A 17,292-nucleotide genomic window follows, 5' to 3' on the forward strand; every position below is an offset into this window, starting at 1 on the left:
AAGGCTATTTTCTACTAAATAAAAAGTTCTTAAATTCAATCCCAGAAGACAGAACAAGAGAAGAGACTAACCCACACTGCCTTCTTGATTATCAGTTGTTTCTTCATCAGTTCTTTGAATATCTTTCTGTTTTCCTCTTGTGTACATATTAAGATTGCTCTAAAAATGTTTAAATAAAAGCCATTAACATTTGGAATCTATTTATTAAAAAAATTAAGTTGGATCCTCCAATCTTGTTTAAAATGAAGATATTTACAGCCATAAACTCTTACATTTCCAGCAGTAACTAATGACTGATCAAATAAATGCTGGAAAAAGTGATGTTTAACCAAAAATGGATTAGGTACTACAAAAAAAATTAAACTGGATATTATTAAATCATTCCCTTAATGGAAGAATATATTTACTTCTTCTGTTTCATTAAACACTCCCAAGTCTTCAAGTTCTCTCATTCGCTGTCTACGCATCTTCTTCATGTCATCCATTTTTTGAAGTACAGCTTCAGCAGTGCTTTAAAAAAAAGATATAAATATAAGTGAAAATTGTAAAAGAGTAGCAGAATTTTAAAAACTTTATTTTTCTTCCATTGCAATCTTTTGGCACTAGGGTTTTAAATATTTTTATAAGAAGCATTGATTTATTTGTATAAAAATATTTTAAAATTTCTTTCCAAGAATAGAGACATATACAGAATTGTCACAAAGACCTCTGATAATCATTCTCCTCTATGCTTTATGTAGTAGAATGCATTAAATGTTTGGGCTGGTTGAAATCCATGATTCCTCCCCAACAAAAAGTCTCTGACAGATAAATCATCTTGATCTAAGGAATTTTTACTTACTTAGTTATAAGTTTGTCAAACAGCATGGACTGGTTTACACCACTATAACGACTTCTAATCCTACAACTTCGACGCACTTCAACATCACCATTATCTTCATGTAAGTGTTCTGTACTTTGAACGATGTTTCTAGCCCTCAGTGACCGAGTAACTGGAATCACTTTGTCTTCACAAATGCATACATAAAAATAAATAGAAACATTTGAAGTAATAGTATTTATAAAACAATTCTAAAATGAACAATTGAAAAGCTATACTTCCATGTAACAAAATTACAGTATCTTAAACTTAGCTTTCTTAAAAACATTAGAAAACAAAAATAAAGTTAAAACATACACCTACCATAAGATTGAGTCCACCTACTCCCAGGAAAAGAGGAAAGATATGTAACACAAAGACTTGTACATGAATGTTCAAAGCAGCTTTGTGATAGCCCCAAACCAGAAACAACCCAAGTCCATCAAAAGGTGAAGAGATAAATTGTGGTATATCCATATAATGGAATACTACTCAGTAACAAAAAAGTGACCACATGGATTCTCAAAGCAATTATGATGAGTGCAAGAAGCCAAACAAAGAATAAATACTGTATGATTCCATTTACATAAAACTCTAGATAATACAAACTAAGCCATAATAACAGAGAACAGATTCTAAAATGAATGGTCATGGCTATGTTCCAATGAAATTATTTGCTCAGGAATCTGGTGGGGAGTAGTGTCAAAGAGTGAGGAGAGAAGCTAGAAGAGCCAGCAGGAATTATAAAAGGGCCCGGGGAAGTTTTTGGGGGTAATAACTACCTTCACTATCTTACTGTAGTGATGGCTTCATGGCATATACTTATGTTAAAACCTAACAAATTATATACTTTAAACATGTAAAATTTGTTGTATGTATCTCAAGAAACCTGTAAATCTGTAAACATTTTAAGATGTGAAATGCCTTTAACAGTACTTACCTTCTCTGCGCTCTTCTTTTTTTTTATCAGCCTGCTGTCTGGCCAACTGCCTATATTTTAAAAAATTAGATTAATTCAAAATAATTGACATAACTTTATTTTTATTTATTTAGATGGGATCGCACTCTGTCGTCCAACAGGAGTGCAGTGGCACAATCATGACTCACTACGGCCTCAAATTGCTGGGCTCAAGCAATACCTCCCACCTCAGCCTCCCCGGTAGGTAGAACTACACACCTCACTACATCCAACTAACTTTTTTTCTTTTTTTTGAGACGGAGTGTTGCTCTGTCACCCAGGCTGGAGTGCAATGGCGCGATCTCGGCTCACTGCAAGCTCCGCCTCCCGGGTTCACGCCACTCTCCTGCCTCAGCCTCCTGAGTAGTTGGGACTACAGGCTCCCGCCACCTCGCCTGGCTAATTTTTTGTATTTTTAGTAGAGATGGGGTTTCACCGTGTTAGCCAAGATGGTCTCGATCTCCTGACCTCGTGATCCGCCTGCCTCGGCCTCCCAAAGTGCTGGGATTACAGGCTTGAGCCACCGTGCCCGGCCACTAACTTTCAACATTTTTTGTAGAGATGGGGGGTGGTCTCGCTTTTTTGTCCAGGTTGGTCTTGAACTCCTGGCCTCAAGCAGTTCTCCCACCTTAGCCTCTCAAAGTGCTAGGATTACAGGCATGAGCCACCATACCTGGCTATAACTGACATAACTGTATTTCTTATATTCCATAATACTACAAACAAGACAAAAAGTTAAATCAGCCTGGAGAACAAATACTAAGATACCTAAGAACTGAAAATATACTGAAAAAAACAGGCCAGGCACGGTAGTTCACACCTATAATCTCAGCACTTTGGGAGGCTGAGACGGGTGGATCACAAGGTCAGGAAATCGAGACCATCCTGGCTAACAGGATGAAACCCCGTCTCTACTAAAAATACAAAAAAATTAGCCGGTCGTGGTAGCAGGTGCCTGCAGTCCCAGCTACTCAGGAGGCTGAGGCAGGAAAATGGCGTGAACCCAGGAGGCGGAGCTTGCAGTGAGTCGAGATCGTGCCACTGCACTCCAGCCTGGGCAACAGAGTGACACCCCGCCTCAAAAAAAGAAAAAAAAAAAAAATCTACTAGGCAAAACAGTATGTGCCATTAATTCGTTTTTAGTGACTCAATTTTCCATCCTTAGGCTGCATCTGTTAATCAACCTATGTATCAAGCCATTTGCAAGTGGGCTGGTTTATATGTGGAATTTCAAATATTACAACTTAATGTAAAATAAAACCATCTTTCCCAGATGAGTTAACTTATATATTCTCGTTAACAAAGTAAGTCATCATTAATTCCTCATCTCTCTTGGAAGACAGGTAAGAATTAAGAAGAAAATAAAAACTTTTGGCTGGGCACAGTGGCTCATGCCTGTAATCCCAGCACTTTGGGAGGCCAAGAGTTCAAGACCAGCCTGGCCAACATGGTGAAACCCCATCTCTAGTTAAAAAAAAAAACACAAAAAACAAAACCAGTCAGGTGCCTGTAGTCCCACCTACTCAAGAGCCTGAGGCAGGAGAATCACTTGAACCTGGGAGGCAGTGGCTGCAGTGAGCCTAGATTGCACCACTACATTCCAGCCTGGGTGACAGAGCACAGGGTCCATCTCAAAAACAAACAAACAAACAAACTTTTGAGTAGTCCATCTACAGGTAAAGGCGTAGTTTCTTCAAAGGCTCCTCCCTTCACACCATGTAGGTCTATACATTTTATAAACCAGGCCCCTTTCAGATGCTAGAAACAGAATGACTAAAGCACTATTTTTCTGAACCACTCACCCCTACTGCCTTCTTTTTGCCTGCAGGAGGAAAGCAACCTTTCAAGGGTTGGTAAACTTTTCCTTCAATTGCTATGCACTAAATATTTTAAGCTTGTAAACCATACAGTCTCCTCTGTCACAGCTACCTAACATTATAGGGTGAAAGGAGCCACATACAAAATGAAGGGGCATGGCAGTGTTCCAAGGAAACTATTTACAAAAATATGCAGCTGGACTTTGTCAACCGCTGCAAATCTGATGAAAGCTACGGTATACACAAGTTTAAACACTACTTCAGAGGTTTTGTGTACCCTCTGCGAAGACTATACCTAATCACTGGACCCTAGTTAAGAACCCCAGGATCAAGTAAGTAAGTATGTAGATCCTGCCCTCATGACACAGTTACTCATATCTTTCTGTCTTTTTCTAACAATCTTGATCCTCTGGTCTTTGAGCCTCAAGTAGATTGAAAACAAAGAGTAAAAAAAAAGAATGGAAAGGAAGGAAATAAAGAGATTTCTATAGTCAGGCAGGCTGACAACAGTGAAAAAGAAACAGGAAAAGTATATGAAAAAGGACTCAGAAATACGGTAGGCTCTTTTATATAAGCCTTATGCAAACAGATACTGATGTTACCATTATGTAAAATAATCATCACTATTTGTAATAATCACCTGAATGTAGGGAGAGGATTTTTGTACAGGAAATCTTCTTGACAGAAGACATACGAATGGCCAATAAGCACATAAAACGATGCTCAACATTATTAGCCATCAGGGAAAGGTAAATCAGTACCACAGTGAGATACTTCACACCTGTTAAAATGGCGAACACCAAAAAGGCAGACTATGACAAGTGTTGGTGAGGATGTAGAGACCCTCATACGTTGGTGGTAGGAATGTAAAATGCTGTAAATGTTTTGGAAAAGTATGCTACTTCCTCAAAATGTTAGTGTTACTATTTGAGTCAGCAATTCCACTGCCAGGTGTATACCCAAAAGAACTGACACCTACCTCCACATAAAAATGTGTATACCTACATTCATATCATTATTCATAATGGCCAAAAAGTAGACAATCCAAATGCTCACCAACCAATGAATGAATAAACAAAACATGGTATATTAATACAATTGATTCTTATTCAACAATAAGAAGTACTGAGCCGGCCGCAGTGGCTCATGCCTGTAATTCCAGCATTTTGGGAGGTCAAGACCGGTGAACCACCTCAGGTCAGGAGTTCAAGACCAGCCTGGCCAACATGGTGAAACTCCGTATCTACTAAAAATACAAAAATTAGTGGCTGGGCACAGTGGCTCATGCCTGTAATCCCAGCACTTTGGGAGGCTCAGACGGGTGGATCACAAGGTCAAGAGTTCAAGACCAGCCTGGCCAAGATGGTGAAACCCTGTCTCTACTGAAAATACAAAAATTGGTCGGGCATGGTGGCGGGCACCTGTAATCCCAGCTACTCGGGAGGCTGAGGCAGAAAACTGCTTGAACCTGGAAGGCGGAGGTGGCAGTGAGCCGAGATTGAGCCACTGCATTCCAGCCTGGGCGACAGAGCAAGATTCCATCTCAAAAAAAAAAAAAAAAAAAATTAGGCTGGGTGCAGTAGCTCATGCCTCTAATCCCAACACTTTGGGAGGCCTAGACGGGCAGATCGCCTGAGGTCAGGAGTTCGAGACCAGCCTGACCAACATGGTCTAACTCTGTCTCTACTAAAAATAGAAAAATTAGCTGGATGTGGTGGTGGTCGCCTGTAATCCCAGCTACTCGGGAGGCTGGGGGAGGAGAATCTCTTGGACCTGGGAGGCGGAGGTTGCAGTGAGCCAAGATTGTGCCATTGCACTCCAGCCTGGGTGACAAGAGCAAAACTCTGTCTAAAAAAAAAAAAGCTGGGCATGGTGGCACATGACTGTAATCCCAGCTACTCGGGAGGCTGAGTTAGAACTGCTTGCACCTGGGAGGCAGAGGTTGCAGCGAGCCAAGACTGCACTCCAGTCTGGTCAACAAAGCGAGACTCCATCCCAAAAAAAATACATACACACACACACACACACATACACACACTAAAACCATGGAATTGTACACTTTAGAATTGTGAATTGTATGGTGTATAAATTATATCTCAATAAAGCTGTTATTAAGAAATAATTAATATGGCCAGGCACAGTGGCTAGCACCTGTAATCCCAGCACTTTGGGAGGCTGAGGCAGGGGGATTGCTTGAGTCCAAAAAAGTTCAAGACAAGCCTGGGTAACATGGTGAGACTCCATCTTTACAAAAAATTTAACAACGAGGCAGGGCGTGGTGGCTCACGCCTGTAATCCCAGCACTTTGGGAGGCCAAGGCAGGCAGATCATTTGAGGTCAGGAGTTCTACACCAGTCTGGCTAACATGGTGAAATCCTATCTCTCCTAAAAATACAAAAATTAGCTGGGTGTGGTAAGGCATGCCTGTAATCCCAGCTACTCAGAGGCTGAGGCAGGAGAATCACTTGAAGCCAGGGGGCGGAGGTTTCAGTGAGCCAAGATGGCGCCACTGCACTCCAGCCTGGGCAAAAAGAGTGAGACTCTGTCTCAAAAAAAAAAAAAAAAAGAGCCAGGTGTGGTGGTGCAAACTTGTAGTCCCAGCTACTTGGGAGGCTGAGGTGGGAGGACCACTGGATCACTTGAGCCTGGGGGGTTGAGGCTACTGTGAGCCATGATCATGCCACTACATGACCAAGGCAATATTCTCAAAAAGAAAAAAAGAATTAATAAAAAGGATAGAAATTCAATATATTTTAGAAGTAATCTAATTAAAAATACCAAGTCATTCCTCTTTAAATCCAGATCGAAAGCATTTATTATCTCTCTTAAGACCTTTCTAACATAAAGCCAAACAATGTTTTATAAACTTGAATAATGTACAGATCCTTTTAAAGGTAAAAACAGGACTTCCAACATTAATTTTTTTGTATGACTATGTAAACCAAACTAAATAGAAGTTCATCTATAAATTTTATACAAATAAAACTATAAAACCATCAATAAATATTAATGTAATAAGGGGTTTTGCTAAAATGAAATAACCATTTGGTGTATGAATGTGGTATTGACTGCTATCAGTTTCTCTCGAGTTTGGCATGTTGTGTATCATATTTGCTATATATACTGCTGTGTACCATGATGGGGCAACTCATCCACTTCTCTTTATTGGAAATGTGCCAAACATTCATTTAAATAGTATGTCATGCTACCACATCATATTGCCTTTCATACAGAAGCAGACGCATCATTTATGCATTCAGGTCTGATTCTGTTCTTATCTCACTAATCTAAGATAACTAAAGTAGTACTACTTGATGCCAATTCAACTGTAAACACAAATGTATGGCCTCAAATTTTATGGCAATTCTCTATAAGGTAACAATTTAGGGGGCCTAAAATGTTTATTTTTTTCTTCAGATCATCAAAAACAATTTTAAGTGCTCAGAGACAGTTAATGGACCACTACCTCACCCCAGAAGAATAAACCTTAAGACTTCAAATTTCAGAAATATCGGGCTGGTTTATATTGTACTTCATCGATTCTAAAAGTTGTACGTTTCTCCCCGTTTTAACATCTCTGAAATTGGAATGTGTCTTACTGATGGCACCTCACAGTTTACTGTCAGTGTTTTTTCTTTTTTAGTGTACCATAAACACTGTCATGTAATTGCTGATACTATGGATTTCACAAAATACAATATAAAACACTCCATAAATAATGGATAAGATGCAAATTAAAAAATATGTATTAAAAGAATGATGAAATAGCTGAGAAAAAAATTAAAAACTGAAAAGGGCATAATCTTGCTTATCTAGAAAATATGGTATACAAAATAAGAGAATCAAAATTCTAGGCCAGCGCAGTAGCTCACACCTGTAATCCCAGCACTTTGGGAGGCTGAGGTGGGTGGATCACCTGAGGTCAAGAGTTCGAGACCAGCCTGGCCAACATGGCGAAACCTCATCTCTACTAAAAATACAAAAATTAGCTGGGCATAGTGGCGCGTGCCTATAATCCCAGTTACTAGGTGGGCTGAGGCAGGAGGATCGCTTGAACCTGGGAGGCGGAGGTTGCAGTAAGCTGAGATCATGCCATTGCATTCCAGCATGGGCAACAGACCAAGACTATCTCAACAACAACAACAACAACAAACAAACAAACAAACAAACAAAAAAAAGAATCGAAATTCCATTTAAGAGCAGGAGGATTTCAGTCTTCTAAGTCACTACAAATTGTTTATTTATGAGAAGAAGTAATATAAAAATGATTCTTTTTTTTGAAACAGGGTCTCACTCTCAGTGGCATGATTATAGCTCACTGTAGCCTTCATCTCCCCAGCTCAAGTGATCCTCCTGCCTCAGCCTCCACAGTAGCTGGGACTACAGGTGTGCGCCACCATGCCCAGATAATTTTTTTATTTTTATTTTTTGTAGAGATAGGGTCTCGTTATGTTGCCTAGGCTGGTATCAAACTCCCAGACTGAAGTGATCCTTCTGCCTTGGCCTCCCAAAGTGGTAGGATTACAGGTGTGAGCCACGGTGCCCAGCCAAAACAATTATTTCATCAAACAAATTTTACTCTAATTGGGGCTTTTCGCCCTGAACCAAAGATATTCCAGTTCCATGAATTTAGCCAAACTACCTAATCCATTAAAATTGATTTCTTGAGTTTAAAATGGGTTTCATGCCACCTCTTCTAAAAACAAAACCAAAAAAACCGTACGTACAGACTGCTTTAGAAATACACCAACACATAGAAATTCATAAATGACTCAGAATTGATAAAAAACTTTATAGCAAGCAATCAGAAACAGAACTACAATGAATGAAGGCTTTTTATAGACTATGAAGTGGAGCCATAAACCACAAGCTAAGTTATAGTCACAAAAGGTCTCTTTAGATACTCAAATACCTGAGAACAGATCCTACGTCAGCTAACCTTGTTAGCCGTACTCATATGTATCACAGATATCATCTTTGAATAATAAAAGCATGAATGTGTACATATTAATTTTTTTTTTTTTTTTTTGGAGATGGAGTCTTGCTTTGTCACCCAGGCTAGAGTACAGTGGCACGATCTTGGCTCACTGCAATCTCTGCCTCCCGGGTTCAAGAGATTCTTCTGCCTCAGCCTCCCGAGTAGCTGGGACCTCAGGTGCACGCCACCATGCCCAGCTAATTTTTTAAATTTTATTTTTAGTAGAGATGGGGTTTCACCATATTGGCCCCGGCTGGTCTCAAACTCCTGACCTCGTGATCTGCCTGCCTCGGTCTCCCAAAGTGCTGGGATTACAGGTGTGAGCCACTGCGCCCGGCCACGTATTATTATTATTATTATTATTATTATTATTATTTTTTGAGACTGAGTTTCGCTCTTGTTGCCCAGGCTGGAATGCAATGGCATGATCTCCGCTCACTGCAACCTCCACCTCCCGGGTTCAAGTGATTATCCTCCCTCAGCCTCCTGAGTACCTCGGATTACAGGCATGCGCCACCACGCCCGGCTAATTTTGTATTTTTTTTTTTTTTTTTGAGACAGAGTCTCGCTCTGTCGCCCAGGCTGAAGTGCAGTGGCACGATCTCAGCTCACTGCAAGCTCCGCCTCCTGGGTTCACGCCATCTCCTGCCTCAGCCTCTCAAGTAGCTGGGACTACAGACGCCCGCCACTACTCCTGGCTAATTTTTTGTATTTTTAGTAGAGACGGGGTTTCTCCATGTTGGTCAGGCTGGTCTCGAACTACTGACCTCAGGTGATCTGCCTGCCTCGGCCTCCCAAAGTGCTGGGATTACAGGTGTGAGCCACTGTGCCCGGCCACATATTGATTTTTAATTTAGTAATACTCACTTGTGATCATTTATTTTCAAATAAACTACATTTTATAGCCCTGGAACCTTGATGACCAGTCAAAAATACACTTCAAAAATTAAAGCAAATCCTAAATTACTGCCTTAAAACTATTTTGAATTAGTGTTCAACCATTTTGTATTACCTTGTAAAATGCCTGCCATTAGCAAGTTGCTCCGTTATTTCCACATTCTTCTCAAAACTAGAATCTGAAGAATTCTGTGCATCTTTTCTCAAAGATCTTAAAGCACGTGTCTGGTGGTAGGTTTCAACTTCCTTAACTGATGACCCATCCTTTAAGAAAAATTAAGAAAGCCATCTAAGTTTTTCTTTACAAAACTCCCAATTTAAATTCCTCCAAAGAGTATTCTCTGATTACAAGTTAGTAAAAACTGCTTTTTGTGCAGAATCATTTTGCATCTCCCCAAGAAACTACAAGTTAGTATCTAGAATAACCATTTCATGATAAACAAGTATCAGCAATGTCTATGAAGCAGCTAATATAAGATTTACTGGTTTATACTTCATAACAAGTAGTTCACAACCACTTTATAAAAAGTAGTCTAGACAGTGAAGTTTTCCACCACTGACAAAAAGTTGTAATAGTTTATTATAGTAGGTACTCATTTATTTTAAGGCTATAGAAGTTAGAAAGACCTAAGAAAGATACAGACTCACCAAAATACTGTCAACAAACCACCAGCAGCAACCTCAAAATAACTGGTCCATCAGAATTATAATTTTGGCTTGAACAATGAAAAAGAGTTATTACTGTATATTTTGCCCAGTTTAACACACACAATGCAACAGTTGAATTAAAAAACTGTTTAGGGGCCGGGCATGGTGGCTCATGCCTGCAATCCTAGCATTTTGGGAGACCTAGGCAGGTGGATGGCTTTGAGCTCACAAGTTCCAGAACAACATGGGCAACGTGGCAAAACCCCATCTCTACTAAAATTGCAAAAAAATTAGCCAGGCATGGTGGAGCACACCTGTGGTCCCAGTTACTTGGTAGGCTGAAGTGGGAGGATGATTTGAGCCTGGGAGGTGGAGGTTGCAGTGACCTGTGATCGCACCACTGCACTCCAGCCTGGGCAACAGAGTGAGACCCTGCCACAAAACAAAACTGTTTAAGTATGTTAATCTGTTGTAAAAACCATACAGCTTTATGTAACTTCATTTTAGTACAATAAATAGACTAGAGGCTAAGTTAATGGGCTGCTTTATGAGCTAGAGGTTCTGTCATAAAGTATTCCAAAGTTCATACACCGCTCTGAGATCATATAGAGTATTTTCACATTAGAAGTCAAAGGTATCTAAAATACAAACAAAACAAAACAAACAAAAAAAGATAGGGCCAAGCGTGGTTGCTCATGCCTGTAATCCCAGCACTTTGGGAGGTCGAGGTGGGTGGATCACTTGAGGTCATGAGTTTGAGACCAGCCTGGCCATGGCCAACATTTTGAAACCCCATCTCTACTAAAATACAAAAATGAGCTGGGCCTGGTGGCGCGTGCATGTAATCCCAGTTACTTGGGAGGCTGAGGCAGGAGAATCGCTTGAACCCAGGAGGCGGAGGTTGCAGTGAGCAGAGATCGTGCCACTGCACTCCAGCCTGGGCGACAGAGCAAGACTCCATCACAAACAAACAAACAAACCAAAGATGGAAATCAAAGTCAAAGGTTCCTAACAACTCTATAATTCTATGCCCTACTACTCTGAAAACTGATCAGTTTAGAAAAACAGGCAGTGCTTTAGGAAAAAAACACCAAATATTTGAGTCCTTGGATCACATCCCAGGCTGGCTTTACTCTATTGTCAAATGTTGTTTTATCAGGGCATTTATTTTTGATTTGAGCAAAATATTTGGTTGGTTCACAATAAAAAGGATATTTATACCACAATAATTTGTGTAAAAATTAGACAGGTACTTCAAAAATATTAAATGATGTGTATGATTTGTCACCAACTTTATCAATGTACCTATATTTGAGGATGTTTGAAAAAAGAATACTTACACCTTGGGTGGTGTATTATTTTTAAGACAAATGTTTACATCTTAGATCAGTGTAGTGTATAAGACTTCCATTTTCCAAGGAATATTTAAAGGGAATCTATTTCCAAATTATCAACTTTCATATGTACTTTTTCTTAAAACTGATCAGCCTGAAAAGGCACAAGGCATCCCATTCATTTGCCCTTCTCCATTTTAAAAAAGAAAGTTCTAAAACCACAATGAGATACCAGCTCACACCAGTTAGAATGGTGATCATTAAAAAGTCGAGAAACAACAGATGCTGGAGAGGAGGTGGAGAAATAGGCACAATTTTACACAGTTGGTAGGAGTGTAAGTTAGTTCAACCATTGTGGAAGACAGTGTGGCGATTCCTCAAGGATCTAGAACCAGAAATACCATTTGACCCAGCAATCCCATTATTGGGTATATACCCAAGGGATTATAAATCATTCTACTATAAAAACACATGCACACGCATGTTCACTGCAGCACTATTCACAATAACAAAGACTTGGAACCAACCCAAATGCCCATCAATGACAGACTGGATAAAGAAAATGTGGCACATATATACCATGGAAATACTACGCAGCCATAAAAAGGATGAGTTCATGTCCTTTGCTGGGACATGGATGAAGCTGGGAAGCCATCATTCTCAGCAAACTAACACAGGAACAGAAAACCAAACACTGCACGTTCTCACTCATAAGTGGGAGTTGAACAGTGAGAACACATGGACACAGAGATGGGAACACCATACACTGGGGCCTTTCGGGGAGTGGGGGGCATGAGGAGGGATAGCATTAGCAGAAATACCTAACGTAGATGATAGGTTGATGGGTACAGCAAACCACCATGGCACATATATACCTATGTAACAAACCTGCACGTTCTGCACATGTATCCCAGAACTTAAAATATAATTTTAAAAATAAATAAAATAAAATAAAATAAAGTTCTATCTCTCACCCATTCTGAATTTCACTATTGCAGACACTTCAAGGTATTAAAAACTTTCATAAAGCCAAAGAAAAACACTGGTATAGGTGTTAAGAAATTGAATGACAGCTGGGCATGGTGGCTCATGCCTGTAATCCCAGCACTTTGGGAGGCTGAAGCTGGCGGATCACCTGAATTTGGGAGGTTGAGACCAGCCTGACCAACATGGAGAAAACCTGTTTCTATTAAAAATACAAAAAATAAGCCGGGCGAGGTGGCGCATGCCTGTAATCCCAGCTACTCAGGAGGCTGAGGCAGGAGAAGCACTAGAACCCAGGAGGTGGAGGTTGCGGTGAGCCAGGATTGCGCCATTGCACTCCAGCCTGGGCAATAAGAGTGAAACTCAGTCTCAAAAAAAAAAAAAAAGAAAAAGAAAAAAAAAGAAATTGAATGACTAGGCCAGGCGTGGTGGCTCACGCCTGTAATCCCAGCACTTTGGGAGGCTGAGGCGGGGGGATCATAAGGTCAAGAGATAGAGACCATTGTGGCTAACGTAGTGAAATCACGTCTACACTAAAAATACAAAAATTAGCTGGGTGTGGTAGCATGCGCCTGTAATCCCAGCTACTTGGGAGGCTGAGGCAGGAGAATTGCTCGAACCTGGGAGGCAGAGGTTGTAGTGAGCTGAGATCATGCCACTGCACTACGGCCTGGTGACAGAGCGAGACTCCGTCTCAAAATAAAAAAAAAAAAAAAAGAAAAAGAAAAAAAGAAATTGAATGACTAAAGAAAGGCAACAGATACTTTCCCTTATTAGGTGGTTTTCAATTCTCTGCTTTCAATAAAATTGAAAGGAGACCTAATAAAGCTAAAAGAACATTAAAAATCATTTTTGGCAAGTGATTTTTGATGTATAACAAAAAAACTGAGTGGCACTGCTAAGCGTAACTCCTTTTTACTGTCTACTTATTTATATGAACAATACTTACATTTATAAAAACAAGGGAACTGATACACAAAAACACAGTCTTGATTTTTTGTTTGTTTTGCTTTAGGAGCTTTTAATGCTTAGACTGAAAAAGATCACAGGGTAGATTTTTCATGGTCATTGATCCATCTCTGACAAGGCAAGAATTTTCCCTTCACTCTGGTCACAGGTAGAAGTCCAGACTCTCCCCTAGCAATGTCTTCAGAATGGAGGGGCTCCCTTTGCAGTGCAGTGCCTCCCCAACCCAGAGGCAAGAAAGCAAGAGTATGTAATAAGCACTCATGTGCCAGGCCCATGCAAGGCATTTTCAAGAGAACACTGTCTTTAGCAATAACTACGATACATCCACAGATACATGAACTAATTGGGTGGGTAAGGGAACTTCAACCACGTGAGATCTCATAAAATCTTTTCTTGCTCACAAAATTGGAACAATACAAAGATTAGCGAAACAATTTTTTAAAATCTTACTTTCTAAGTTTTATCATTTCAAAGCCAAGTAGATAATGTTCTTGTTTTGATTGACAGAGCATTAATTCTAACAACTCTACCCACAAACATTTTATTTCTTGGCACTCAGAAGCCCTCTAAGGCTCAGAAATTTTTCTTAACCTGATTTCATGTCCTATTCAAGTGTTGTCTACAACCTGCATAACCAGTACTTTGTACAACTTGTTTATACTTTAATTGTATATAAAAGTTTTTAAAGAAATATGTAGTATTTTTATTTAGGTACCTCCAAACTTGAATTCACCTGTGTAAAACATTTTAAAAGGATACAATTCTCTTTTGAGTACCATTACAGCTATACAGAGGTTTCCACTGGTTCTATTTTTCTACTGTTATTGATGAGCATGCTAACACTGACTGTCTTACATATAGTAGACATTTCAAATAAACGGCTTGTATAGAAAAAAATTTCACATCACCATAAAATGCAGTGGGTTAAGTGGACTGAAAATGCAAATTAAAAGAGAGAAAAAAAAGAATCAAGGTAAACTTTGTTTGCTAAGAGTTTGCTCATGTTATTATTTTTAAATGTTTCAAAACATAACTGGTTTTTCGACTGCAGTGGATACACGTAAAGTCTGACATAATAGTTTTATTCTTTTTAATGTCAACATCAAAAGATGACAGAAATTACATCCTTTGAAAGAAATAAATGAGGGGGAAGTTGAGATGATAACTTAAAACTGAGAGAATAAAGAACTAAAACACAATTCAGGAACTCTTAGGAGAAAACAGCATTGGATTTGGCAATGATTTCTTGGATGATACCAAAAGCACAGACAACAAAATAAAAATATGTAAGTTAGACCTCATCAAAATGAGTACCTTTTATGCACAAAGAACACTATCAACAGAGTGAAAAGGCAACCTACAGAATAGGAAAAAAATCTGCAAATCATATACTGATAAGGTATATAAGGTTTTATATATACATACTGATAAGGTATATAGGGTTTTATATATACATACACACACACACAGAGCTGCTCCAGAATATTTAAAGAACTCCTTTGCAAAACAAGCAAACCAATTAAAAAATAAGCAAAAGATGTCAATAGAGATTTCTCCAAAGATAGACAAATAGCCAATAAACACATGAAAAGATGCTCAACATCACTAGTCATTAGAGAAACGCAAATCAAAACCAGAGATAACACTTCACACACATTAGGATGGCTATTGACCAAAAAAAAAAGGAGAAAATAGCAATTGTTGGTGAGGATGTAGAGAAACTGGAATCCTTGTGTGTTGCTGGTGGTAACATAAGATAGTAAGGCAATTCCTCAAAAAGTTAAATACAAAATTTCTCTATGATCCAGCAATTCCACTTTTGGGTATATACCCAAAGAAGCAAATGCAGGGACTTGCACAAATATTTGTACACTCATATTCATAGCAGCATTATTCAATTCCCAAAAGGGGAAGCAACCCAAGTGTCCACTGACAGATGAATGGACAAATAAAACGTGGTACATACAATATTATTCCTTTTTGTTTGGAAAAGGAAATTTTAACACATGCTACAATATGGATGAACTCTGAAGATATTCTAAGTGAAATAAGCAAGTCATAAAAGACAAATATGATTAGTCTAGGGATATGAGATTCAGAGAACAGTCACATTCAGAGACAAAAAGTAGAATATTGGTTGCCAGGGACTAGGAGGAGAGAGGAACTGGGAGTAAGTGTTTAATGGGTACAGAGTTTCAATTCTGGAAGATGAAAAAATTCTGGAGATGAATGGTGATGATGGTGCAGAACAATGTGAATGTACTTAACGAACTATAAGCTTAAAAATGGTTAAAATGGTCAATTTTATGTTATGTATATTTTGGTATATTAAAAAAGAAAATAAATGCTACCATATTCCTGAGGATAAAAAAAGATTTTGTTTCCTTACAAAACAAGAAAAGGGGTGGGTGGGGACAATACTAGGAAAAAACATTTCCTAAGAAACTTGGAAGACAATCTTATAAGTGGTATAAGAGAATCTTTGATTTGCATAGTGAATGGCTTGTCATTCTCTCCAAATAAGCACTAGGCAGCAAGAAAGACTCAACAACGTGGGCAAAAGAAAAAAATATATATATATATATTTGGGAGTCCTCTATATAGAGCATACACAAAAAATTTTTAAATGCATCTTTCAAAAACAGTTCTAACTAAAGCAATATAAAAAATAAAAGCAATACATGCCCATTACAACTGGAAAAATGAAAATGTCACCCTTAATTTCAGCCACCCACAGACAACCTCTTTTAATCTCTTGGTGCAAAAACCATTTTTTTCCTATGCAAACATATTTACATGATTTTAAAACTGAGATAATACTATATATGTTTTATAAGTTTTTTCTAGTAATATCAACATTTTTTCATCTCATTAAATATTACTCTAAAAATTTAATGAATGAATAGTATTTCAGCCATTACATGAATCTATTTAACAAATTGCTGAATGTATTATATTTAGGTTGCCTGCAATTTTTTCTGATGTTATAAATATCTCTAGATGAATTATCTTGTGTATATCTTATTTCCTAAGGAAGACCAGCACAGGTATTAAATCGAAGTCATCTAATTCCCAAGAGGTAAGTTCAACACTGTTAACAGTAATTAACAGTGGATGACAGAGATGGGGACTTTCACTTTCTATTTTTCACATTTTCACATGTATTACCAGAAAAAAATTCCTAAAAAGTAAAAAACCAGGAGAAAACAAACTTAATCTGAAATTTTAACCTAGAGATGTAATATTCTCATTTATTCTTTGGCTAAAATCTACTTAAATATTGAGAGCACTTATAGTTCTTTAAAAGTGAAGTTTTAAGAGAGGAAATGTTAGTATTTTGTTAAATTTTAAGTCCCTCACAACCTTGCAGAATCAGTAAGTTAACACAGAGAAAAAGCAGCAATAAAATAAAGACACAGTTGCATAATAAAAATATTCTACGTTATTTTTCACAGAAGGCCAAGCTTATTCAAGCTTTAAATTCATTTTTTAAAAAGTATGTTTAGAGGGGAGGTCAGTTGTTTGAGTCAATTCAAATATCAATAAATAAGGTTGAAATAGGATGTACTCAACACCAATGTAGGGCTCCTTGAAAACTTAAACAGCAGTATATTCTAATACACGATATACATGTTATATCACTATAGTTGTGATATCCTTCCTTAGCTTTGTCTTTAAACATGAGTTTAAATCACCTCACCATCTACTCGGTAAACTCCAATTTAGTTTCTACCTCTACAGCTCATTCAGTACATTCACAACTGTCTCCCAATAGCTAAATCCAATAGTCTTTTCTCTATGTCACTGACTTCTACAGAACTGATCACTACCTTCTTTATTTATTTTTA

At 38.4% G+C, this 17,292-nt stretch overlaps 1 protein-coding gene across 4 annotated transcripts in view; it reads right to left on the reverse strand.

The window, feature by feature from the left end:
- Positions 1 to 17,292, reverse strand: part of ATAD2 (ATPase family AAA domain containing 2) — a 121,025-nt gene that overhangs the window by 75,664 nt on the left and 28,069 nt on the right. For 3 of the 4 annotated variants that reach the window (XM_063726333.1, XM_054560981.2, XM_024250666.3), the window contains 5 exons: positions 9,625 to 9,773; positions 1,800 to 1,849; positions 842 to 1,007; positions 408 to 510; positions 72 to 159 (listed from right to left, as the gene is read on the reverse strand). In XM_063726333.1, the coding sequence (XP_063582403.1) occupies positions 72 to 159; positions 408 to 510; positions 842 to 1,007; positions 1,800 to 1,849; positions 9,625 to 9,773 (556 nt within the window). 4 annotated transcript variants of the gene reach the window in all.

Source organism: Pongo abelii, chromosome 7, assembly GCF_028885655.2.
Source record: "Pongo abelii isolate AG06213 chromosome 7, NHGRI_mPonAbe1-v2.0_pri, whole genome shotgun sequence".
In the NCBI taxonomy this organism is placed as follows: Eukaryota; Metazoa; Chordata; class Mammalia; order Primates; family Hominidae; genus Pongo; species Pongo abelii.